The 25,840-nt window shown below is 41.1% G+C and overlaps 1 protein-coding gene across 2 annotated transcripts in view; it reads left to right on the forward strand.

The window, feature by feature from the left end:
• Positions 1 to 205: 205 nt before the first annotated feature.
• PHF6 (PHD finger protein 6) overlaps positions 206 to 25,840 on the forward strand; it is a 47,421-nt gene continuing 21,786 nt past the window's right edge. Inside the window, exons 1-5 of one of the 2 annotated variants that reach the window (XM_006135305.5) lie at positions 206 to 438; positions 9,000 to 9,182; positions 9,404 to 9,505; positions 14,502 to 14,635; positions 14,905 to 14,948. In XM_006135305.5, coding sequence (XP_006135367.1) covers positions 9,045 to 9,182; positions 9,404 to 9,505; positions 14,502 to 14,635; positions 14,905 to 14,948 — 418 coding nt within the window. In that variant the 5' untranslated portion in view covers positions 206 to 438; positions 9,000 to 9,044. The remainder of the gene's footprint in view (positions 439 to 8,999; positions 9,183 to 9,403; positions 9,506 to 14,501; positions 14,636 to 14,904; positions 14,949 to 25,840) is intronic. The other variant, XM_006135306.5, reaches the window with a different exon arrangement.

A 25,840-nucleotide genomic window follows, 5' to 3' on the forward strand; every position in this document is an offset into this window, starting at 1 on the left:
CGCATGCGCGGGCCGCCGCCCTGGTGCGCCAAAGGCATTCTACGCACGCGCGAGTTTCCTATGTTCTCCCCCCTCACCCCGCTCTATCCCCGCCAGCGGTCAGGGAGCATTGCGCATGCGCGGGTTCTCTCTCCTTCTCTCCCCCCCCCCCTCATTCTCTTTCTCTCGCGCGCGCGTCCTCTCTCTCTCTCCGCAATGGGCGCCTGCGCGGGAATCTCAGCCTACTCCGGGACCAGTCCGCCGCGGCCGCGCCTCGCAGCTCTCGCGCGCCAATCAGGCGCCGGTGGGCCCGACGTGACGTCCTGGCGCCCGCGCGTGCGTGCGTGCGTGCGGCGCAGCGTCCCCTGCCCCGAATGAAAGGGAAGGTCCCAGCGAGCGAGCGGCTGTGAGCGCCCGGCGGCCCCCGAAGTCCGCGTTCCCCGGCGCCCCGCCCCCCGGGTGAGTGAGCGCGCGGCCCCTGAGGAGAGACCCCTCCCCCCGCGGCGAGCGCCCCTGCAGCTGCGGGGCCGCCGGGGCTCAGGCCGCGCTCGCGCCCTTGTGAGGGGACTGTGAGCTGGCGGCGTTAGGCTGCCCCGCCCCCTGCTTTGGGGGGCGCCCCAGGGGGCGGCGTCTCTTGAACCCGCTTGAGGGCCCCCCCCGGGGCGCTGCCTCGGCCGTGGGGGCCGCTCGGCTTCGCTGCCTTCCCCCTCGAGCTGTTCAAGGCAGCCCCCCCCCCCCAGGGCTTGTCCAGCCTCCACAGCCCTCCTGGGGGAGCCCCGCAAACCTGCCTGGAGACCTTCCCCAGGCTCGTTCCCCGCCTCGGGGGCCTCTGTCGGTGGAGGGGCGAGGAAAACCTGGGACTATGCCTCCAGCTCGCGATTTTCATATGGCTGATGGTGCTGGGTGCTCATTGCTCATCCCAATACTCTGATGGTACCTGATTGCAGAGTACCCCTCCTCTGCCGCGTTCTGAACATTAGGCCCCCTTAAACTTTTCCACAGTGAGTACCCACGATCACCAACCCGTTCCTTGTAAAAATACTTGCCTGTTTTTTGGTCGTCGTTTTTCATCTGAAAGTATCCCAAATCACTTTGGTAACCAGCTTAAATAAAAAAAATGTCTGTAGGCATGTTTCTCTTGCGCTGTTCCCAGATGTCTCAAATTCTGTTCCAAGTTGAAAACAAACAAACAAAAAAACCCAACCCGATCAATCCTGTGCTTGCATGACCCGTTTAGTCATGAAGAATCTAGAGGTTTAATATAAAAGAGTTAAACTTTGGAGGACCTTGCATTTAAACTGGAATCCAGTGTTGTAGATAAGAAATGGCGAGCTTGGGCTTGACTTTTGCTAATAAATAGAGCATGAAGAAAAACTCTTGAATTTCCTTTCTTAACACTCATGTAAATGGGATCCACATTCCTCTCCCTGCCTCAGTCCCAAGTAATGTTTTTAGTTACTGAGAAAGTGCCATCCTTGTTTTTACCTGAGAGAGAGTGAGTATTGGAGAGAAGGCAGGTGAGGAAGGAATATCTTTTATTGGACCAACTTTTTCTGGTAAGAGTGAGACAAGCTTTTAGGCTCCACAGGGCTCTTCCTTACCTCTAGGAAAGCTACTTTGTTGCAGCTAAATGAAAGATTGAACAGCTAGGTTAGTATAAGTTACTAGCACATATTCGAAGAGACCATTCAAGGTGAAGAGGCATGTTAATACTCTGGACATAGGACAAAGGAGATGCTAGTGGGTTATAGATTGTTGCAATAAGTAGTAAATCAAGGTCTTTAAGACCATGATTTTTAGTATCTAGCAAAGTTATGAATTCAAGCTCCCAAACTCACCTTTTGAAAGGTTTCATCTGAGGATGCGGAGTATGCCTGTTTGCTGTGCATTTAGAATTAGTCCTGTAGAAGATGTAAATAAATATAGAGTGCAGGGCTTAACATAGTTTGTGGAAAACTCTAAAGGCTATCAAGAAGGAAAAGATGACCTCAAATACTGTTTAATAGGCATCAATTAAACTGCACAGATGAACAAATTCTGGAGAGAGAATTACAAAAAGAATCTCTGCATCTGAGAATCTCTTGTAGTAGCTTTCATTTTATAAGAGATTTTATTGTGGAATTGGGTGCCCCTTTAGGCAGGGTCTTGGAAAATATTGGCATGACTTTAATATTATATTTTCAGTGTAGCTTAATTAAAAAACAAGTATACCCATCTATGTACTTTAAATTGATTGCTAGTACTGGAATAGATAGTTGTTTCCATGTTAAAGTTTCAGTGATATACCTCTGTTTACAAGGTTTATAGCAAAAAGTGTAATTCTTGCTTTGACTGAAACTTTGCTAGTAAATTTTCAGTCCAAGGTATATGTACATACCACATTTATTGGGGGAGGAGGGAAAGCCCAGTTTATAGCTTATTTTTAAAAGTGGTTTAGAAGGATATTTTGCTGATTTTTTTTTAATTGTGCCTGTTTTGGTGTTCAGACAAAAAGTAGTGGTGCTTAATCAGTAATTTGAACTAACATTATTAAACTATTATCTATAAGAAATTAAATTGCAAGATTTTAAATGTTCATATTCAGGATTATGTATTTGTAATGTGGCAGGGCAGTTGGTTCTAACTGCTTTCAGAAAATGTAAATGAGCTAAAATAGAGCTAAAAATAAAGGTTTACACTTTTCTGAAACACTGCCAGATACATTTCTGATTTGTAAGTAGGGATGTTAAATAACAGTTAATTGAGTTGTTGATTAACCTAATTAATTCTTATCAGTTACTCAACTATTCTGTAATGCTCAGGAGATGAGGCTGGCAGTCTGTGCGCTCTGGCCTCATTCTGAGGTGCCCCCTGCCACTCCATGCTGCTGCCTCTGTATCAAAGGCAGCAGTGCCAGGTGGTAGGTGGGAACTGGTCCGCAACTGGAGCCAGTTTGAAAAAACAGTTCCCCTCGTGGACCAGCTGCCTGTTGCTCCTCTGTATGAGAGGCAACAGTGATACACAGGCAGCAGTGTGTGTGTGTGTGTGTGGGGGGGGGGGTTCTGAGCTCCCGGACCTGGTATGAGTTGGAACTGAGCTGGGTTGTGTGCCTGCCTGGCTCCTGATACACTTTAAATGCAGAGTTGCAGCAGGGGTAGGTCCCAGAATAGGGATGTAATAGTGTAGTCGATTAATGGATTATCTAATAAGCACAAGCTTATAGGTTATTGCTATAGACTATGTGCATTTCTCTCCCTCTGCCCCCGGACAGGATGAACTAGTTTTGAACTGGCTCTCCTCACAGACCAGCTCCCATCTGGCACCCCGTGTGGAGTGCAAGGGCACTCCTCAGAAGTGGGGCCAGAGTGCATTGGCTGCTAGCCCTGCTGCCCAGGGACTATAGAATAGTCGACTAACCAATAAGAATTCATGAGGTTACTTAATAAGTCAATTAACTGATATTTAACATCCCTATCCTGGACCCAGCACAAGCCAGGACTGAGTTGGGCTGCTGAACAGCCTGCTAAAAAAATTTACTAGGGGGGATAGAATGTGGGTAGTCTATTGCATTAACTTATAAACTCTTGCTGATCAGTTAATCAACTACACTATTACATCCCTATTTGCAAGTAATCTGTTGAAAATATAAACCCAGCAATTTTTCTCAAAATAGCTTACTCAATCTTAATCTAAGTTAATATACATTCACTGTAAGCCATGGGTGTTTCTGATAAGAATTTTTGCAAAAAAATACACCGTGAAAAGGATGCTGTGTGCACCCTATTTTATGAAGGGATTGGCATGTGCTGTAACAAAATGTAAATATACATCATGTGTGAACAGATGTAACTTGGTCAGTAGTGTGGATAAAATACTTCTGGTATTAATCTATGTCTTCTGCAAGTCCTAAAAATGTATAAATAATGTACAAAGAAATGCCTTTGTATACAGAAAACACATGCAAAGAGAGCAGAAAATTAGAGCATTTTTAGGGAACTTTTAAAATACTTTCGGAATAATAAAAATTATATTTTGATAGGAATGTGTTTCCTTTTTGGCCTAATTTTTATTTTTTGCTGTACTTGCATTTTTAAAATATTTTAATAATCACACCACTAAAACACAATTTCAGCTGGTTAGTTGCATGTTTTCATTGTTATGCCAATGGAGACCTATTCATTAGCGCACATATTATCATCGTTTTCTAAGTTATAAAAAATACAAAATGACTTTGAGGGAGGTCATATAAACAATGGCACATAGCCTATTAACAGTGTACCTTGTTATGTGTGTCTTAGACGCACTGTATGGCATAAGGCCGAAGACCAGATAACTTGAACCTTCTGTGAAGTAGCAAAATATTCAAGTGAGCAATAAATTTTACTTCGTGGTTGTTATGAATTATTCCAATTTTCCAAAATGTTAGTTTGTCATTCAGATTGAGATTAAAGGGGAGCCTTTTTACAAAGCAGTAGGAGTGACTATCTTATTTAAAACCACATTCTCCTGTTTAAGCCCATGAGACTTGTGCACACACATTCATGGACAGAAGTTAACTTTAAATTTCTTCAGTTACTTTTATGAGGACTGTCATTGCTGCTGCTACATGAATTTAATGAATAAGAAGATAAAGTAATAAAAAATTAAATGCAGTGTAAAATAAAAAGCCAGATTAAAGCTAACCAAAAGTGAATGCACTTACCCTCATGTATGTGTGTGTATACACATTTGCTATAATATTAATTATATCAAAACTGGTTATTCTTGCATTTACATTTTGTTGCATTATCTCCAACCCATTATGGCATCATTTATTTAAAGCTTTTGAATGTGACCCAAGAACAAAAATTCTTGTTTAATATAGTTTCCTACTATTCTTCCGAAGTCCCTGTTCCTGCTTTCAAAATCTCATTTAGATTTTTAAAGAATTAAAGAACATCGTGAAAGTCTTTCCTTCCTTCACAAGCCAGTTTAATAAGTGGAGTGCAGACTTACCTTATTTTGGTAGAATTTTAGAAAATTACAGTAAATTCTTTTTGTATTTAACATTTAAGAGCTCTCTGCAACTGCAAAAGGGTATAACTAATTTATTCACATTGGCACTTATTTGTTTGTAAATCAGCTCATTCTAGGTTACTTAAACAGAAATTAAAAGGCACAGTGACAAAAGTAAAATACATGCAAGGTGCATGGAAACTTTTCAAAGACACCATAACTGAGGCCCAACTTAAATGTATACCCCGAATTAAAATACACAGTACGAGAACCAAAAAAAATGCTACCATGGCTTAACAACCAAGTAAAAGAAGCGAGTGATAAAGACATCTTTTAAAAAGTGAAAGTCAAATCCTAGTGAGGAAAATAGAAAAGAGCATAAACTCTGTCAAAGTAAGTGTAAAAATATAATAAGAAAAGCCAAAAAGGAGTATGAAGAACAGCTAGCCAAATCTCAAAAATTGATAGCAAAATATTTAAGTACATCAGAAGTGGGAAGCCTGCTAAACAGCCTGTGGGGTCCTTGCATGATTGAGATGCTAAAGTAGCACTCAAAGATGATAATGTCATTTCAGAGAAACTAAATGAATTCTGTGCTTTGGTCTTCATGGTTGAGGATGTTAGGGAGATTCCCAAATCTGAGCTATTCTTTTTAGGTGACAAATCTGAGGAATTGTCCCTGATTGAGGTGTCATTAGAGGAGGTTTTGGAACAAATTGATAAACTTAACAGTAACAAGTCACTGGGACAAGATGGCATTCACCAAGAGTTCTGAAAGAGCTCAAATGTGAAATTGCAGAACTATTCACTGTGGTTTGTAACCTATCCTTTAAATCAGCTTCTGTACCTGATGACTGCAAGATAGCTAATGTGATGCCAATATTTAAAAGGGGCTCTAGAGGTGATCCTGGCAATTACAGATGAACAAGTTTAATGTCAGTACCGAGCAAATTAGTTGAAACTATTGTAAAGAAGAGAGAGTTACTCATCTTGTGCAGTAACGTCTGTTCTTTGAGATGTGTGAGTTCTTTGAGGGTGTTAAACATGTGGACAAAGGAGATCCAGTGGACATAATGTACTTAGATTTCCGGAAAGCCTTTGACAAGGTCCGTCACCAAATGCTCTGAAGTAAGTTGTCATGGGATAAGAGGGAAGGGCCTCTCATGGATTGATAACTGGTAAAAAGACAGGAAACAAAGGGTAGCAATAAGTGGCAAGTTTTCAGAATGGAGAGAGGTAACAAGTGGTGTCCCCCAAGGGTCTGTCCTGGGACCAGTCCTATTCAACTTACTTGAATCTGGGGAAAGGTGTAAACAGTGAAGTGGCAAATTTGCAGATGATACTAAACTGCTCAGGATAATTCTGAGCAACGCAGACTGTGAAGATCTTCAAAAAGATCTCCCCAAACTAAGTGATTGGGCAACAAAATGGCAAATGAAATTTAATGTTGATAAATGTAAAGTAATGCATATTAGAAAAAAACCAGTCCCAACTATACATACAATATGGTGGGGACTAATTTGGCTACAACTAGTCGAGGGAGAGAGATCTTGGAGTCATTGTGTATCGTTCTCTGAAAACTTCTGCTCTCTGTGCAGCGACAGTCAAAAAAGCAAACAATGTTAGGAATCATTAAAAATGGGATAGAAAATAAGACAAAGTATCTTATTGCTTCTGTATAAATCTGTAGCATGCCCATATCTTGAATACAGCTTCGTACAGCTGTGGTCACCTCATCTCACAAAAAATGTATTGGCATTGGAAAAGGTTCATAAAAGGGTAACAAAAATGATTAGGGGTTTAGAACGGGTTTCCTATGAAGAGAGATTAAAAAGACTGGGACTTTTCATCTTAGAAAAGAGGACACTAAGGGGTTATGATAGCGGTCTATAAAATCATCTTAGAAAAGAGGACACTAAGGGGGTTATGATAGAGGTTTATAAAATCATGACTGGTGTAGAAAAAATGAAGAAGGAAAAGTTATTTATTCTGATAATATAAGAACTAGGGGTCACCTCATGAAATTAATAGGTAGTAGGTTTAAAACAAACAAAGAAGTTTTCTTCACTCAGCGCATAGTCAGCTTGTGGAACTTCTTGCCGGAGGATGTTGTGAAAACCAGGACTTCAACAGGGTTCAAAAAAGAACTAGATAAATTGATGGAGGTTAGGTCCATCAATGGCTATTAGCCAGGATGGGTAGAAATGGCGTCCCCAGCCTCTCTTTGTCATAGGCTAGAAATGGAATGACAAGAGAGGGATCACGTGATGATTCCCTGTTCTGTTATTTCCCTCTGGGGCATTGGCCACTTTCAGAGGACAGGATGCTGGGCTAGTTGGAACTTTGGTCTGACCCAGTATGGCCGTTTTTATGTTTATTTTTCTTTTAAAGATAAAGATGGTAAAGTGGTAAAGATGAATGGACATTAACCTCAACTTTAAAATAGGTCCAAAAAGTTTGTATCCTTGAATACGTGCTCTTTTAGGGCCCAAATTTTCCGTTAGATCCACATAAGCAGATTACTAAAGAAGCCTTGTTGGACGGGATCTACCTGTGTAAATCTCATTGCTGAATTTGGGCCTTAGTTTTGTATTTTTAATTATGTTGCTTGTAAATTATTGGAGCTACGTCTACACTGCAGGCTTTTTGCGCAAGAACAGCTGTTCTTGTGCAAAAACCTGCCGGCTGTCTACATTGCACGCGCATTCTCGCGCAAGTAAATTTACAATATAGCATCAGAAAACAAGGCTTCTTCCGGAATAGTTAATCCTCTCCCCACGAGGAATAAGCCCTCTTGTGCAAGAGCTCTTCCAAAAGAGGGCAGAGTTGATAGGCAACATGAATTTCTTGCGCAAGAAGCCTCTATGGTTAAAATGGCCAGCATAGTTTTCTGGCGGAAGGGAGCGTCCACACTGCCATGGATGCTCTTGCGCAAAAGCACATGGCAGTGTAGACGCGCTCTTGTGGACGTTTTTTTGCACAAGAACTCTTCCACAAAAGAGTTCTTGCGCAAGAAGCTGCCAGTGTAGACGTAGCCAAACAGTATATAATTTATGTGGAGTTGAATTTTAAATTATTTTTTGTAGGATAAGAACAGCTGTTGTCGTGCACATATTAAGAATTCAATTAAGGTTGTGAAATACAACTATGAGTCTTAAAGCGTTTTTATGGCATCATAAACAAATATTCACCTCTAAAACTTCCTTGACTTTAACTAGCCACAATGTATCTATGTAATACTTAAAATGGTAACTTTTTATCTTCTCATCTCATAAAGGCTGTTACCATCTTCAGCTTTAGAAATGAGTATTTAAATCCAGTACTTGTTAGCTTTTATGGATTGTAGCCCAGTGTTTTATTGCTACTTCTTAAGGAGTTCAGTAGAATGGTTTTTATTGTATGTGGAGGTAAAGCTCTCCCTATGCAGTGTGCTTCTGGAATAAATAAAAAGAAAAAAATGGAATGAGACACAGTATTGCATCAGAATTTCCCTAAGAGCCCCAATGATTGCTGTTGCACCTGGTATTTTTTCATTCTCCCTTTCCTCACCTCTAAGCTTTTAAATTTGTATACATTTTCTAATGTCTTCGACTTTGGGGACAATTATATGGCTTGTTGCCACATCTTTTATAAATATTTTGGGAAATACAGCTTTTGCGATATAAATGTTTACTCATATCCTACTATAGCTGTGTGTATAAAAAATTATATTTCACTCTGAGACATAGTGATAATTCTGCTATTTGAAGAGAAACAGAAAGTAACCTTACTTAATATAGAAACAACAAGCATTCCTGTGGCTCCTTAGAGACTAACACATTTATTAGGCCATGAGCTTTCATGGGTTAAACCCACTTCGTCAGATGAGTTGAGTGTTACTTACAAAAGCTCATGACCTAATAAATGTGTTAGTCTTTAAGGTGCCACAGGAATGCTTGTTGTTTTTACAGATACAGACTAACACAGCTACCCTTCTGAGTTTTAGTAAATATAATTTAAATTGATTTAAGTTGAAATTAACTATTGAACATTTTTATTCTCTGTAGTATTTGTGAGGATTGAAGTCTCATTCGAAAGCCATTTTAAAAATCATGACAAGCTCAGTTGGACAGAAAAAAGGGTCTTCAAGACAACGGAAGTGTGGTTTTTGTAGATCTAATAAAGATAATGAATGTGGACAGTTGTTAATGTCTGAAAACCAGAAGGTGGCAGCACATCACAAATGTATGGTAAGTAACAGAGAAAAAGGAATTCAATATATTGACCTGTTAAATACGTTATATAGAGAAACAAAATTCTGACTAATTTCTGCCAACTTGTGACAGTAGTATATAAGTTACTAAAATTACTGTTTCTTTTTATTTTGAATTTGCTCCTTTTCACAAGTATAATTATTTCATATTACTGGAAACCCTTAACATTTAAGTTTTATTTTTTACATAACTTACAGCTGTTTTCATCTGCTTTGGTATCTTCACACACTGATAATGAGAGTCTTGGTGGATTTTCTATTGAAGATGTTCAAAAAGAAATAAAAAGAGGCACTAAACTGGTAAGTATGTAATTCTGCCTCTTGAAAATGGAAAAGTAGCATTGTCTTAACTTCTACAAAGTAATGAAATAATTCAATATACCACTAAAGTCATCTATTGTATCAAAGGTTTTTTTTGTTTGTTTGTTTTCTCTTTGCCCTGTGAACTTGTGTAATGGATAATTAATCAATGGAAGGAGATAAAACTGGTTACAATTTTTTTTTTAAAAGAAGGTAAATCTTAGAGAAGGGGTGGGGTGGTAGCTAGAGGGATAGCCACTAACAGGTGTGATCCCTTATGAAAGTCAATAGGAATTTCGCAGTTGATTTCAATAGGAACAGGACAGAATTCTAAATGTCAGATGATTAATGATGAGAAACTTCTTAATGCAATCAGTATGGTTTTGATTTTATAGTCTAATTCAAATATATAAAGAGGTTATTTTGGAGATTGTGGATTATTTTTGGAATTTCTCAAAATGAAATGCCAATTTTACTACAGGCAGTCCCCGGGTTACGTACAAGATAGGGACTGTAGGTTTGTTCTTAAGTTGAATCGGTATGTAAGTCGGAACTGGCATCCAGATTCAGCCACTGCTGAAACTGACCGCCAGTTCTGACTTACATAAAGATTCAACTTAAGAACACCAAGTGTCCCCAAGTCATCTGCTGCTGAAACTGATCACCGGCTGATTCCAGGAAGCCTGGGGCAGAGCAACTCTGCCTGGGGCTTCCTGTAGTCAGCGCTGGTCAGTTTCAGCAGCGGCTGACTTGGGGACGCCTGGGGCAGAGCAGCTGGGGTGCTGCTGGGTTGCTCCAGTAGCGCCGCTCCTTGGCGCTACTGGACCAACCCAGCAGCACCCCATCTGCTCTGCCCCAGGCATCCTGATTCAGCCGCTGCTGAAACTGACCAGCAGCGGCTGAATCAGGACGCCTGGGGCAGAGCAGCTGGGGTGCTGCCGGGTTGGTCCAGTAGCGCCAAGGAGCGGCGCTGCGGGACCAACCGGCAGCGCCCCAGCTGCTCTGCCCCAGGGTCCACAACAAAAGCCTGGTCTGCTGGGGGGGGGCACACTAGCTGCGCGCCCTCCCCCCAGCAGACCACGGACACGGGGAGCAAAGCCGCAGCGGCAGCGGGGTGCCGCGCCTCTGAGGCTTTGCTCTGGCAAAGCCTTAGCGGCACGGGACCCCGCCACCGCTGCGGCTTTGCTCCCAGTGCCCTTGGTCTGCTGGAGATGGTCTCCAGCAGACCAGGGACACCGGGAGCAAAGCCGCAGCCCGCAGCAGGTTCTCGCGCTTCTGAGGCCTTTGCTCTGCTGCGGCTTTCCTCCCGGTGCCCCTGGTCTGCTGGAGACGGTCCCCAGCAGACCAGGGGCACTGGGAGCAGCTTTTCTCGCCCCGGAGGTCGAGGTGGCGGACTGCTGCCTGCGAGCTCCGGGGCAAGAGAGCCCCGTTTGTAAGTGCGGATCCGACGTAAGTCGGGAACTACCTGTATTTTCATTGCTATTGTCGTGTTATCAGCAAACAGAGATGGTGATAGTGAATATGAGGCACAATTTCTCCAGTCAAGTTTAAAAACTCATTAACAAAATAAGCTTCTTGTTCTTTTTAATGGGTTACATACAAAGAGAAACCAGCACTTCTTAAATTTACTTTTTCTAATCCAGTACTTTCTATTTAATATTTTCTGGAAGATTTCACAATGACAGCACATTCCAGGGAACTATGCAAGTGTAACACTGCTCCTTTACCAACATTTGGTTTCCCTGCCAAAAACTAGCCTTTACCACCACAGTATTTATTGTATCCGTTTTTTAATGATTTAATAGGGCCTTAGGATGCAGATTTTTCATGGGATGCACATGATGAAAACCATTTTAATCGTAGCCTCACCAAATGGCCATGAAACTATGTGATATGAACTGCTGTTTGTTTGCAAGGCATTACTCAATTTTTAAGGCTGATTCCAGTTTGATAGAAGAGCTAGATTGTGGTATGATTTTCATATCTGGGAGATGAGTGGTTTTGTAAATATTTTTAACAAGTGATACAGTATAACTAAAACAGTGCTTAGACACTTTCAGTTTTGAGGGATATGGGGGGAGGGGTGTTTCAGAGGTTCTACCAGAGTTGCCTTATATGGAGGCTGAAGTTACATGATGATATACCTTATTATACTTACAATCTCATCACTAAACAGTACAGTATTTTGCTCAGTCATTTTCACAGTGGAGTTTTATTTGGTCTGAACAACATTGTTCATTGAGCTATAGCAGCTGGAGACTACAGGTGTAATTGGAGATTTGATTTTTATAAAGAACATGTTAGCATTTGGATATATGGGCCAACAAGAAACTTTTTGATAACAAAATCTTTTAAAATCGTTTTAGGAGATATGTATATTTGGCATTCATGACACTATAGAATTTTTTTTGTTCTGTCAGTAACATGCTAGAAGAGGACAGATTCTTAAAGCATGCCATCTAGAGAAACCAGGCACTTGAAATATGTCCAAGTTATTTATGAAGAAGCTAAGTGGTTTTGTCCATCAGCTTAAATGTGCACTCTCTAAACATTCTGCACTTAGTGATTGTTTTCTATTCTTGACTGGTCTGTTATAGAAGTAGTAGTAAAGCACTAAATGTGGTGATCCAAATCTAATAGTCATATTGTGATAGTTTTTACTAAATTCTGTCTGTTGGCAGTCAGTTTAAATAGTTGTCCTCTTTTAGTAGATGTTGCTAGTAAGCAAATGGGTACTGAGCACTTAAAGCTACTTGTGTATATTTTAAAAATGAGAGAAATGCAGAATATTTCTGGTGATAGTTGAGAGTTGATTCATAATGAGAGACCAGTAATATCAGCTTGTTGTTCATTCCCAGTAAGCATGCTAATCTGAGGTAATTATTTCTTCTGTTAGCCTTAAAATGTGGTGGATTTTTTGTTGTTGTTCTTAGAATTTTTCATGTGCCTCGTATATCTAGAGAATTAAACCTGTTGTTGCAAACCAATCAGATAATAGGAATCATTCCAACAAATTTAGAGATTAATTTCAAAAGGAAATATTAGGTAAATAAGTCAATAGAAAAGTTCTTCCGGTCTGTCACGTCACCAGAGAGATTTCACATCTTATTTAAAAGCAAATTATGCCTTTCAAACCTGTTAAAATATGTGAAAGAGTTAAAGTAGTGGATAAAAGGGAGCTGATAAAATGTATTTGTTTTCAAAATAAACTTAAGTATTTTCTTGTGAATAAATTTATTAGGAAACTTGAAATACAAAAGGTTGAGTAAACACCTACCATGGATTTGAAAACTGATTTAAGGGCGATGGAACAGTTTCTCAGTTTGTAGGGAGGTAAATAACGGAATGATCCAGGATTCATCTTATTTTGTGTATTTCAGTTATCTTTGTTAATATATAGTTGAAGGATGTAAAATCCTGGCTAATCAGTTAACCAGTTAAAGGTTAGGGCAACGTAACATTTAACTGATTAAACAGAATCTGGGTTGGGGCTGCTCCAAACAGACTGGAGCAGCCCCTAACCTGTGGGGCTCCTATTCCCATCCCTGTGTTGGAGCTGGCTGCTGGCTCCCAGCCCCATCGGTTCCTGGCTCCCAGTCCTCACCAGAGCAGCAGGACAGAGGCTGTTCTGCCTGTGGGGCGCCCAGGCTCCCTGTGGACAGAGACTGCTCCAGATGCCAGAGCAGCCCCTCCCTGCAAGGCACCTGGGACTGCTTTGGAGTCTGCATGGGAGCAGCCCCTGTCTGCAGCGGACCCCCTCCAGGGCTGGAGCAGCCCCCTGCCCTTGGCAAACAGGGAAGTACTCTAGACCCAGAGGTTACCAGTTAATCTTTCACATCCCTAAAATAGAGAGTTACAGAGGTTGCTGGTGGCATGTTTATTTAGATTAGTTAAGACTAAGAAGAATTAGAAAAACTGTAGAAGAAGCCATGCAGTGGCACCCTGCTAGATGGATAATTTCACTTTCCATTGACTTATGCAAAATAATGTGTATTGTAAGGAACAATTTTAATCACTCATATATGCTGATTGGTTTTGAATTAGTTACACAGGCTTGCAGGAAAAATAATAGATATAAACATATAACTCAGTCAGCATTTCTCAGAATCACAAACCCGGTGTTTGAGCAGTGTTAAGAGACTATAAAAATTATGAATATTAATGGAATTGTATACATTGATTTCATGTGTGAAATTAAAGGGAAAAACGTATAATCTCAAACATGAATGGCCATGAAAATGTTTACAAGCATAAGAGAAATGATCAAACATTACAAAGTCTAGTATGGAAAGTATCTATCCTTGGAAAAGGAAGAGTAAAGCAATAGCTCTCTGTGTAGCCTTATCTACTGCATAAAAACAAAGGGTGGGGGGTATTAATACAAACAAGACATTTCTTTTTTGTACCATCATGTCATGTACTATGACTGAGGCAAATTATTTGAAAGAGGATTAGACTGTTGTAGGGGAAAAAGAAGGCAGCTGCAGTTAACCAAGGTAAAATTTCAAGCATTCAGTCCTTGCTTCAGGGAATAAACTGATTTGCCAGCTGAGGTCAGCAAGAAAGTACCTTTTCTCGCCTCCTTTCATGGTATAATCCACAGTTGATCAGTGTTTGGTATAACCCACTCTTGGAAGCATAAAATCTAAGAGAAAATTACGTTTGTTGTAGTATGACCCTTCTTACTTGGCTAAAGTTATTAAATTTGTTTCCACTGTATTAATAAAGTTCATGAATTATTATCAGAGTGTTAGATTTTATAATTGAGTAGTTGTGACGTATCTCTCTTGCCTTTTAAAATTAATAAAAAATGACACTTAAGGGGGGAAAAATGCAGATAAAGACAGTATGACTAAATACATTACTCTCAGTAGCACCATCTGTTCGGTGAGAGGAGAGTTATTTTATGCCTGTTAGTTCCAGTTATTTCCCAAGCCAAAAGTATTAAACTAATGCTAGCATGAATTCTGTTTTTGTCTCTTTCTTTCTTTTATAGATGTGTTCTTTATGCCATTGTCCAGGAGCAACCATTGGTTGTGATGTGAAAACGTGTCACAAGACATATCACTACTACTGTGCATTGCATGATAAAGCTCAGATAAGAGAGAAACCCTCACAAGGCATTTACATGTAACTATTTATATGTCATGTTTTTGTTTGTATTTGTTTCACTCTCTTTGTAAAACCATCATTTAAATACAAACATTTCGGGTATTACAGAAAAGTGATAAAGGTGAATATGGGTTTTATTATAATAGTGTGCTAGACAGTGCACATTAACTGCAAATTGGAATTTTAAGAAGTCTTATAAATTGGGTGAAATGTACTGCTATTTAAATTAAAATAAATAAGCTCTGAATCATTATGTATCTGACAGTTTTCAACTACTTTGTTTATAGGATTTTATGCCGAAAACACAAGAAAACTACACGTAACTCTGAAGGTAAATTTTTTCAATGTAATCCTCCCCTCCTGTTTTAGACAGATACAGTACTTTGATTACATTTGAAATTTTGTGGAAAGTACAGATGTTTTGGGCAAATTAGACTGAAATTAGATTTGTTTCTGGAAGAATTAATCTAGAAGCCAAATATATATAAGAGAATTTGAATATGATGTTAGATGCTAAAAGGTAGAATCAGGTTAAAAAAAACCTAATTTCCAGAATGCTCTGGAGTTCTGATGTTCTGTTATAACAAAGGTTTTGCAAAGGTAATGTGTTCTCTCTTGGGGAGAGAGGGTCCCTTTTAGAAAGAATCTGATTTGTATGTTAGGTTTTCTAGATTTTAAATGTTAATTTTGTCAAACAATGGCTGTAACTTAAGATGTTTAACAAAATCCTACAAAACTACAGTATTTTTTAATCTGTTACAAGGTTAAGCTTTAGGTTGTCTTTTTGTAATACTTCAGATAATATTGTCATAAATGAGAATAGAGATTTGACATTATGCATAAGGGGTTATGATTGTATTACCCTTTGAAATGCTTCCTTTGGCTGTTAGACACTCATGCAACCATCTCATAACTGAGGGGAGACTGTTGGAATGGGTAATACAGTTGGGCAATATATTAAAAATAGCTTTAATATGTTGTATGGTCTTTTGACATTCAAAACCAGTTATACAATTGTGTGGTGGTAGTTTTTGCCTTTTTTCTATTGTATTTGAATTTGGGTAAGTAGAAATCCATTTACCTTGCATCATTCTAAAGGGAAATATAACCTCAAATTGAAACAGTGAAGAAATGCATTTCGGTATCTTAGTGATATTTTTGAGTCTCTTATAAGTTATTGTAATTTGATTCTGTCAAATGCTTTTTATATAGCATATGAATATTGTGCCATTTAAATTAAATTATATTATATTATATTATTATTAGAGATTCAATTTAATCTCCCCAGATCTCTTTGCACATGTAAATCAGAAACTTCAGGCTAAAAGTGGATTTTTGTTTTCCAGTTATACCCTAAATATCATAGTGCTCACTGCATAAAATATGCACTGCCCTATGACTTACGTAACTAACAAGGAGATTGGAGAAACAACATCGAATTTATTTTAATAGTTAATTTATTTAAAATAGACTAGACTTAGTTACTTTAGTGTAGTTTGGTGTCTTAATTTCTGTTTGGAGTTTTTATAGTCAGTATGGCAAGATGAAAATTTTTGGAGTGAAGTGAAGGAGTAGATTAGTCTGTCACGTGAATCTTTATTTTAGACAGACACACTATACATAGTTTCGTGTACATTGACTTATAACTATTGCCGTATATTAAAAAACGTCATTGTGGTCTTAATCCCAAAGGAGTTCCATGGGGGTGGACCTCTGCTCTTTTTGTGGGGCTCCGTGCAGGACCAAGGTCTATGATAGTATTTGAGAGTCTGCAAGAGATATTTCTACCTATTCTAACACGTCACTGTTTACTGCAATAAGATTTGTATTTGAATATGGATATTTGCATTGGAATGGATATGGAAAAAATTACTGCAGAAGAGCAAGAGCTGTTTTTTTTGAAACACAAAACCAGTGTCCTCTAACAGCTTTGGTTTTAAAATAGAGTTAAGTCTATCTGAGTTGTTGGAGACAAAAAAACCCTATTTATCTTGTTTAGATTTTCTTTTTTCACTCCATTGAATTGAAATTGAGGATTTGCAACAATAATACGTTGCCATAGTGCATATGCTCTTTCTAGCCAGGGACCAAAGTTTGAAATCAGATTTGTCACTTTGTTCTCAGGCTTCTGGGGACTGAGTATACTATACTGACTAAACAACACTTTGTTATTTATAATTTGCATTGTGTAGTACCTGCAGACCAGGGGTCAGTTATCGTAGGCATTGTACAAATATAACAGAGCAAGCACATGTAATCTGTGGCAAGGAAACACCTCAAGTCATTTATAACAGCAACATTTAATTATGCTGCTAGATACTTATATCTTGAGAGATAATTGTTGTCTTTAAAGGAGTGAGATATCCGTGGTCTGGGAAGGGATTTAAAGGATCTCCTCTGTTTACGTGCTGACAGTGTATTCATGACTGGAATGAGCACATCTGGAGTTTGCCACTGAAAGACATGGCACAATGAGAAGCCCAGAACAGTGTTTTTTACATATTTTGTTGACTCATTTTTTGTGTGGTCAGCATGGAAAAAGTGTGTCAAGGAGGGAGTTGAATGTGTAGGGGGATGCTAGGGCTTGGCACACTAGAAACTACAAGTAGAGACGAGTCAATGAATTGGACTGAATGACCAGATGCTATTGTAATAGTTTTTTTTTGTCATTTATTATTTCATTTCCAGAGATTCCACTTGAGGTTGTTTGCATACCAGAACAATTAATGTTGTAGTCATGTGCATCACGACTTGTACATGAGGCACTGGGAATGAAAGTTAGATGCAAAGGAAGGGTATGAACCCTGCCCCTTGGTGGCTGGGGTTTTGGGAGTGGGGGTTTGATCAATATGCAGCACTTCTGGGTGTGTCTCCTAATCTAAAGCAGTAGTACAGTTATTTTAATATTAGCTCTTTTGTTGTAACTGTTGGAGTAGAGTATTTTAAATAGAATAATAGTTTGTCATTTAGGCCATGTCAGGTTTAGATAGTCAAGAATCATTGGAACTTAAATTCTGTAAGCAGTGCTTCCTAAATTTCCATCGATTAGTCGACAAGGGTAGGGGTGGGGCGCACACTATCCCTGCTGTGCCTCTGCCTTTGAAATGTAGTGAGAGCTGCCCACTTGCCTGGGATTCCCCCTCTCCCTTTGAAATGTAGCAAGAGTCCTGCGGGGACTCTTATTTATTTCAAAGGGATAGACAGTGTGGGGAACACATAGCAAGCAAGGACTCATGCAGTCCCCGCACGCTTCAGGTTCTACCTTTCCCTTTGAAATGTAGCAAGCACCATCTCTACATAGGGGGTGGGGAAGTAGAGGGGCAGTGGGGAAACAGCGCAAGCAGAGACTGAAGCATTCCCCGCTCACACAGGTCCGACTGCTGTGCCTCTCTCTCCCTTTGAAATGTAGCCATTTGGAGCATTCTGCACCAAAACACTAAAAATTCTGTGCCAAAAAATTAAAATTTCTGCACACAAAACTTGGACCTCCCTGGTCCAGCACCCTCTCAAGGGAAGTCAAGGCTTCTCTCTGGGCTGTGGGGGGTCTCTGGAGCTTGGACTCCCCGCCATGCTGCCAGTCCCATGCCAGGGCTACCGGGGTCGGCCTCCCTGGACTGGGACTCTGCGGCCACTGCCAGCTCCAGTGCTGCTGGGGGTCCAGAGCCGGGGATTCCTCTCTGCCATTGCCAGCCTAGCTGCCGCCAGATTTCGTGGCCTGGGATTGCCCTCTACCACCGCTGCCAGCCTCGCTGCCACTGGGGGTTCCTGGCTGGGGCCAGGGATTCCCCCCTGTCACTACCGGGGATCTCCAGGGTGGGACTCCACACCCACTGTCGGACCAGCTTCTGGCCCAGCTGGGTTTTCCCAGCACTAATGGACTCATGACTGGCTTGTGCTCCTTGCTTCTGGGACTCCCTGGTCCACAGTATCTGTGGTCTTTCTGGACTGGGATGCTGCCAGCCCAAAGAATCCTAGATATGGGAGGTTGAACCTGTATTTTAATATTCAGCAAATTTTGTCAAAAACAGAGACTACAGCATGGCATTGGAGCCACTGGCTACACAGAGGTGTTAGATCATTCTGCCATTACTCTCTTCCCACCTTTTCTGCTGGACACAGCACAAGAACCAGCCCTGCTCCAGAAACATCGAATCGTAGGATCATAGAACTAGGGACCTCGAGAGATCAAGTTCAGTCCCCTTCCTTCACAGCAGGACCAACCACGGTCTAGATCATCTCTGATAGATGTCTGTCCAACCTGCTCTTAAATATATCCAGTGATAGAGATGCCACAACCTCCCTAGGCAATTTATTCCAGTGTTCAATCACCCTGACACTTAGGAAGTTTTTCCTAATGTCCAACCTAAACCTCCCTTCTTGCAGTTTAAGCACATTGCTTCTTGTCCTATCATCGGAGGCCAAGGAGAACAATTTTTCTCTCTCCTCCTTGTAACACCCTTTTAGGCACTTGAAAACTGCTGTCATGTCCCCTCTCAGTCTTCTCTTTTCTAAACAAGTCCGATACTTTCAGTCTTCTCTCATAGGTCATGTTTTCTAGACCTAAATCTACCCCATTTCCACTAGCATTCACAATGATGTTAGGCATCCTGTCACCATCAGCCTTCTTGACAAAAAACGAAACAAAGAAGTCATTGCGCATCTCTGCCATTTCCAAGTTTCCTGTTATTGTTTCTTCCTCTTCACTGAGCAAAGGGCCTACCCTGTTCTTGGTCTTCCTCTTGCTTCTAATACATTTTTAGACTGTCGTCTTGGTACCCTTTATATGTCTAGCTAGATTGAGCTCGTTTTGTGCCTTCACCTTTCTAATATTTCCCCTGCATACTTGTGGTGTTTATACTTGTGTGCTTATATTCATCCTTAGTAATTTGACCTAGTTTCCACTTTTTATAACACTCCATTTTGATTTTTAAATCATGTAAAATATCCAAGTTAAGCCTAGGTCTCTTACTATACTTTGTGTCTTTCCTAAGCAGCGGTATAGTTTGCTTCTGGGCCCTTAATAATGTCCCTTTGAAAACCTGCCAACTCTTTTCAGTTGTTTTTCCTTTTAGTCTTGCTTCCCATGAGACCTTACCTACCAGCTCTCTGAGTTCACTAAAATCTGCCTTCCTGAAATCCATTGTCTCTATTTTGATGTTCTCCCTTCTTTCATTTCTTAGAACAGGGATCTGCCACCCATGGCTCTCAAGCCAAATATAGCTCATTATGGAACCAAATATGGCTCTCTTGTCATTCCCAAATGCATGCAACTTTTAAAATTAAAATGCAAATTAATTACAGATTTTGAAAACACATAAATTATCATGTTGCTTCAGTGCATACATGAACCTAAATTTGACCAGTTATGATGTAAACTTCAAAGAAATGTGTGAAAAGATGCAACAGCAGAAGTCCCATTAAATAAAATCTGTGAGTACACAGTTTCATTTATGCTGTTGTTAATTGTCATGTCAATTATCAATAATATTCAGTTGTATATTTTCAGTCATGCAAATGGGCATTCTTATATGGCTCTTTGTTGACCACTTGTTCTGGATTTTGATGTACAGTAGACTTCCGATAATCCGGAACCTATGGGACCTAGGTGGTGCCGGATTATCAGATATGCCGGACTATCAGGAGGTACTATAAACTGGTGTTTTTTTTATATATATATATATATATATATATACACAGTATATATACAGTATATATATATATATTATATACTGTATATAAAGTGTTCCTAGCCCTTTTTATTGTACATACTGTATACAGTATACTGTAATGTTTTAGTTTTTTTAAGCCTTTTTTACCCTTTTTGCTCAGTTCAGCTGCTGCTGCTGCTGTTACCTTGTGACTCATTTTTTGCCGAAGCTCACTCACTAGGCTCTTGCCATTTTGATGCCGGACTATCAGGAGTGCCGGACTATTGGATGCCGGACTATTGGAGTTTTACTGTACTTTGGTTCTTTGGTTTGTAAAGGTTGCCGTCCCCTTCCTTAGAATCATAGAGGCATAGGGCTGAAAGAGAGCTCGGGCGGTCATTGAGTCCAGCCCCCTGCCCAAAGCTGGAACAATCCCAACTAAATCATCCCAGCTAAGGCTTAAAAACCTCTAGGGATGGAGATTGCACCTCCTCCCTAGGTAACCCATTCCAGTGCTTCGCCACCCTTCTGGCGAAATAGTTTTTCCTAATATTCAACCTAGACCTCCCTCACTGTAACTTGAGACCATTGTTCCTTGTTCTGTCATCCATCACTACTGAGAACAGCCTCTCTCCATCCTCTTTGGAACCTCCCTTCAGGAGGTTGCTATCAAATTCCCCCTCACTCTTCTCTTCTGCAGACTAAACAAACCCAAATCCCTCAGCCTCTCCTCCTAGGTCATATGCTTCAGCCCCCTAATCATTTTGGTTGCCCTCCGCTAGACCCTCTCTAATGCGTCCACATCCTTTCTGTAGTGGAGGGCCCAGAACTGGATGCAGTACTCCAGATGTGACCTCACCAGCGCAGAATAAAGGGGAATAATCACTTCTCTAGATCTTCTGGCACTACTCCTTCTAATGCACCCTAATATGCATTAGCCTTCTTGGCTACAAGGGTGTACTGTTGACTTATATCCAGCTTCTTATCCACTGCAATCCCCAGGTCCTTTTCTGATGAACTGCTACCTAGACAGTCAGTCCCCGGCCTGTAACAGTGCTTGGGAGTCTTCTGTCCCAAGTGCAGCACTCTGCACTTGTCCTTGTTGAACCTCATCAGATTTCTTTTGGCCCAGTCTTCGAATCTATGTGAGCAAGTTAAGGAAATATATAGATTGGATAAATGGTCTGTAAAGTGGATAGAAAGCTGGCTAGAATGTTGGGCCCAACAGGTATTGATCAACAGTCACTCTGGACCCTATCACTACCCTATCCCTACCTCTCCCCCTAGCTTAGTGTCATCTGCAAACTTGCCGAGGGTGCAATCCATCCCTTCATCCAGGTCATTAATAAAGATGTTGAACAAAATCGGCCCTAGAACCGATCCTTGGGGCGCTCTGCTTGAAACTGACCGCCAACCTGACATCGAGCCGTTGATCACTGCCTGTTGAGCCTGACAATCTAGACAGTACCCTCGGATGCATTAAATCCGGACCCATGGATTTTTGTATGTCTAACTTTTCTAAATAGTTCTTAATCTGTTCTTTCTCTGCTGAGGGCTGCCAATCTCCTTCCCATACTGCGTTGCTTATTGCAATAGTCTGGGAGCTCACTGTGTCTGTGAAGACAGAGGTAGAAAAAGCATTGAGTACTTCAGCTTTTCCCACATCATTTTTCACTAGGTTACCTCCCTCATCCAGAAAGGGATGATCACCCTCTTACTGATAACATGCCTGTAGAAACCTTTCTTGTCACCCTTAGAATCATGAACTCTGTGATTTAATGATCACTTTCACCCAGCCTGCCTTCCACTTTCAAATTTTCAACCAGTTCCTCCCTATTTGTTAAAATCGGTTCTAGAACCGCTTCCCCCCAGTAACTTTCTTAATGTTCTGAAATAACGTCTCCAGTGCAGTCCAAGAACTTATTGGATAATCTGTGCCCTACTGTGTTAGTTTCCCAACATGTATCTGGATAGTTGAAGTCCCCCATCACCACCAAATCTGGTGCTTTGGATGATTTTGTTAGTTGTTTAAAAAAAGCCACCTCAGCCTCTTCTGCCTGAGTAGGTAATCAGTAGTAAATCCTAGCATGACATCACCTTTGGGGTTTTTAACCCCATTTAACCTAACCCAGAGACTTTCAACAAGTCTGTCTCCTATGTCCATCTCCACTTCAGTCCAAGTGTATATATTATAAGGCAACACCTCCTCCCTTTTTTCCCTGCCTATCCTTCCTGAACGAGTTGTACCCTTCTATACTAGTATTCCAGTCATGTGTCTTATCCCACCAAGTCTCCGATACCAACTGTCGTAATTGTGTGTGTTTGTTAGCACTTCATGTTCTTCTTGCTTATTTCCCATACTCCTGGCACTTGTCTACAGGCGTCTGTCCATGCCAGGTGTGAGCAGGCAAGTCCTGCCAGGCAGGATCCAAGTGTAAAGGGAGTTAGTGTGGGGGGATCTAAGTGTGGGTTGAGAAAGTTTGGTATGGCGCAGTCTGAGTGTGGGCAGCTCAGTGGGGGATCGGGAGGCACAGGGGTTTGTTGGAAATCCTGGGTGCAAAGGTAATGGGACTCTGTAGTAGGGATATAAGGGAGTAGTCGAGTACCCGATAAACCTAAGCGGTGCGGGGGTGGGCATGAGGCAGAGCTTCAGTGGTCCCAGAGTCAGCACAAGCCGTGACTGTTCATTCCAGGCTTGTGCCACCTCCGGAAGCTAACCCCGCTGTGGCTTTGCATTTTAAAAGCCTGGCGGGCTCTTACTACATTTAAAATGCAGAGCCACAGCGGGGTTAGCTTCTAGGGCTGGTGTAGGCAGGAGTAAGCAGTCCTGGCTTGTGCTGGCTCAGAAACTGCTGCAGCTCTGTTCCTGGCTCCTAATACATTTAAACTTCAGAGCTGCAGTGGGAGTAGTGACTAATCAGAAGTCAGTGGAAATTCCATCCACTGCTGGATTAGCTAATTAATCTCAATTTAACATCCCTACACTGTGGTGCATTCCAGGTGAAGGTGGTTAGAGCTCAGTGTGGGAGGAGCTGGGTGTGGGGTAAGCTAGAGCTCAGCAGGGATATCTGGGGGACTCAATAGAGGGGCCAGATGCTTGGGAGAGGGAGGCTCAGAGGGGAAGAATCCAGGTTCAGCTGGTTGGGCTCTGTGGGGTGGAGCTCTGGGTATGGAGGGCTCATCAGGGTGGTCCAGGTGTAGGGGGAGTAGGGTTCATCAGGGCAGGGGTGGCGAAGATTGAGGCTCAGCAGGAGGATTTGAATTATGAGCGAGTCTGAATGCAAAAGGGTTGGTTGGATGGAGGATCAGTACCCGGTAGAGGGATCCCTCTCCATGTAGTTGACTACTGATGGGGGCAGGAAGTGAGAGGGAGTGTGCAGCGTTTCCTGCAGCTGAGAGAGAAATCTGGGGGTGGATTTAAACTGGCCCCAGATGCCAGATAAAGGGGATGTCTTGCCCTCTCCAGTCCAGCTGAGAGTAACAGCAGAGCCTGGTATAGGGTAGGGGCCCCCAGCAAGGTCTTTCCTATAAAGAATAAAATTGTCAGACTCATAGATTAACATAATTTGTTGGGGGAAAGTCAACGTGATTTCTGTAAAGGGAAATCATGCCTTACTAATCTATTGGAGTTTCTTGGGGGGGGGGGGGAGTCAACAAACGTGAACAAGGGGGATCCAATGGATATTGTATACTTAGATTTCCAGAAAGCCTTTGACTAGGTCCCTCACCAAAGGCTCTTAAGTAAAGCAAGTTGTCATGGCATAAGAGGGAAGGTTCTTTCACAGACTGATAACTGGTTAAAAGACAGGAAACAAAGGTAGAAATAAATGGTAAGTTTTCAGAATGGAGAGAGGTAACAAGAGGTGTTCCCCGAGGATCTGTACTGGGATTAATACTATTCAACTAACTTATACATGATCTGGAGAAAGGGGTAAACAGTCAGGTGGCAAAATTTGCAGATGATACCAAACTGCTCAAGATAGTTAAGACCAAAGCAGACTGTGAAGAGTTTCAAAAAGACCGCACCAAACTAAGCTATTGGGCAACAAAATAGCAAATGAAATTTAATATTGATATATGTAAAGTAATGCACAGTTGTAGGAGTGAAAAAAATAATCCCAACTATACATACAATGTGATGGGGATTAATTTAGCTGCAACTACTCAAAAGACCTTGGAGACATTGTGGATAGTTCTCTGAAAACATTCGCTCAGATGTGCGGCGGCAGTCAAAAAAGCAAAAGGAATGTCAAGAATTATTTAAAAAAACAACAAATAGTCTGGTAGCACTTTATAGATTAACAAAACATGTAGACGGTATCATGAGCTTTCTTGAGCACAGTCCACTTCAGATGATTGGAGTTATGAGTAGGGGATATGGCAACTTGACAGAGAATATCTTATTGCCGCTATATAAAAACGTGATACACCCACATTGTGAATACTGCATACAGATATGATCGCCTCATCTCAAAAAAGATGTATTGGCATTGGAAAAGATTCATAAAAGGGTAACAAAAATGATTAGGGTTTTGGAACGGGTCCACTGTGAAGAGAGATTAAAAAGACTGGGACTTTTTATCTTAGAAAAGAGGACACTAAGGGGAATATGATAGAAGACTATAAAATCATGACAGGTATGCAGAAAGTGAATAAAGAAAAGTTATTTACTTATTCCCACAATATAAGAACTAGGGATCACCAAATGAAATTAATAGGTAGCAGGTTTAAAACAAACAAAAGGAAGTTTTTCTTCATGCAGTGCACAGTCAACCCATGGAACTCTTTGCCAGGGGATGTTAAGACCAGGACTTTAACAGGGTTCAAAAAAGAACTCGATAAATGAATGGAGGTTAGGTCAATCAATGGCTACTAGCCAGGATAGGTAGGAATGGTGTCCCTAACTTCTGTTTGTCTGGAAATGGATGACAGGAGAGGGATCACGTGCTGATTACCTGTTCTGTTCACTCCCTTTGGGGCATTTGGCATTGGCATGGGCTAGATGGACCTTTGTTTTGACCTAGTATGGCCGTTCTTATGTTCCTAGTCTTGCTATAGTCATTTACTACTTTGCTGGCTGCACTAGGCAACTGAAACACATTAATGGGAAGGGTCACATAACTGCTCTTGTGGCTTCCCTGTCAAAAAGTTATTTTTCTGCAGGGAAACCAGGAAATCTGGTGGAGACAAAAATTCTTCATGTGCACAGTGGCACAGAATTCCCCCAGGAGTATTGTCTTCAGTTCATTTATAATAATTTTGTTTGGTAGCACAAGAAGCTATGCTTAGTCATTCTCTAATCTTGCAGATTGTTGTTCTCCATTAATATTTCTTTATGGTCCAGCATTCACATGATGTCAGAGTTATTTTTCTTCTCTTAACTCAGATGTTGAAGTAATCACAATAAAATTCAAATGACACCATACGGATGTGTGCTTCTACACAACTCAAAGGTTAACTGATTGTCATTGCATAGCCATAGAGACCAACCTAGAATCTTATATGTTGTATTCTTATTAACTAGAATAGCATGTCAGTTAAAGTAGTTTGGAGGCAGCTGTTCAGAAAAGCAGCT

This window comes from Pelodiscus sinensis, chromosome 13, assembly GCF_052426305.1.
Source record: "Pelodiscus sinensis isolate ZL-2025 chromosome 13, ASM5242630v1, whole genome shotgun sequence".
NCBI lineage: Eukaryota > Metazoa > Chordata > Testudines > Trionychidae > Pelodiscus > Pelodiscus sinensis.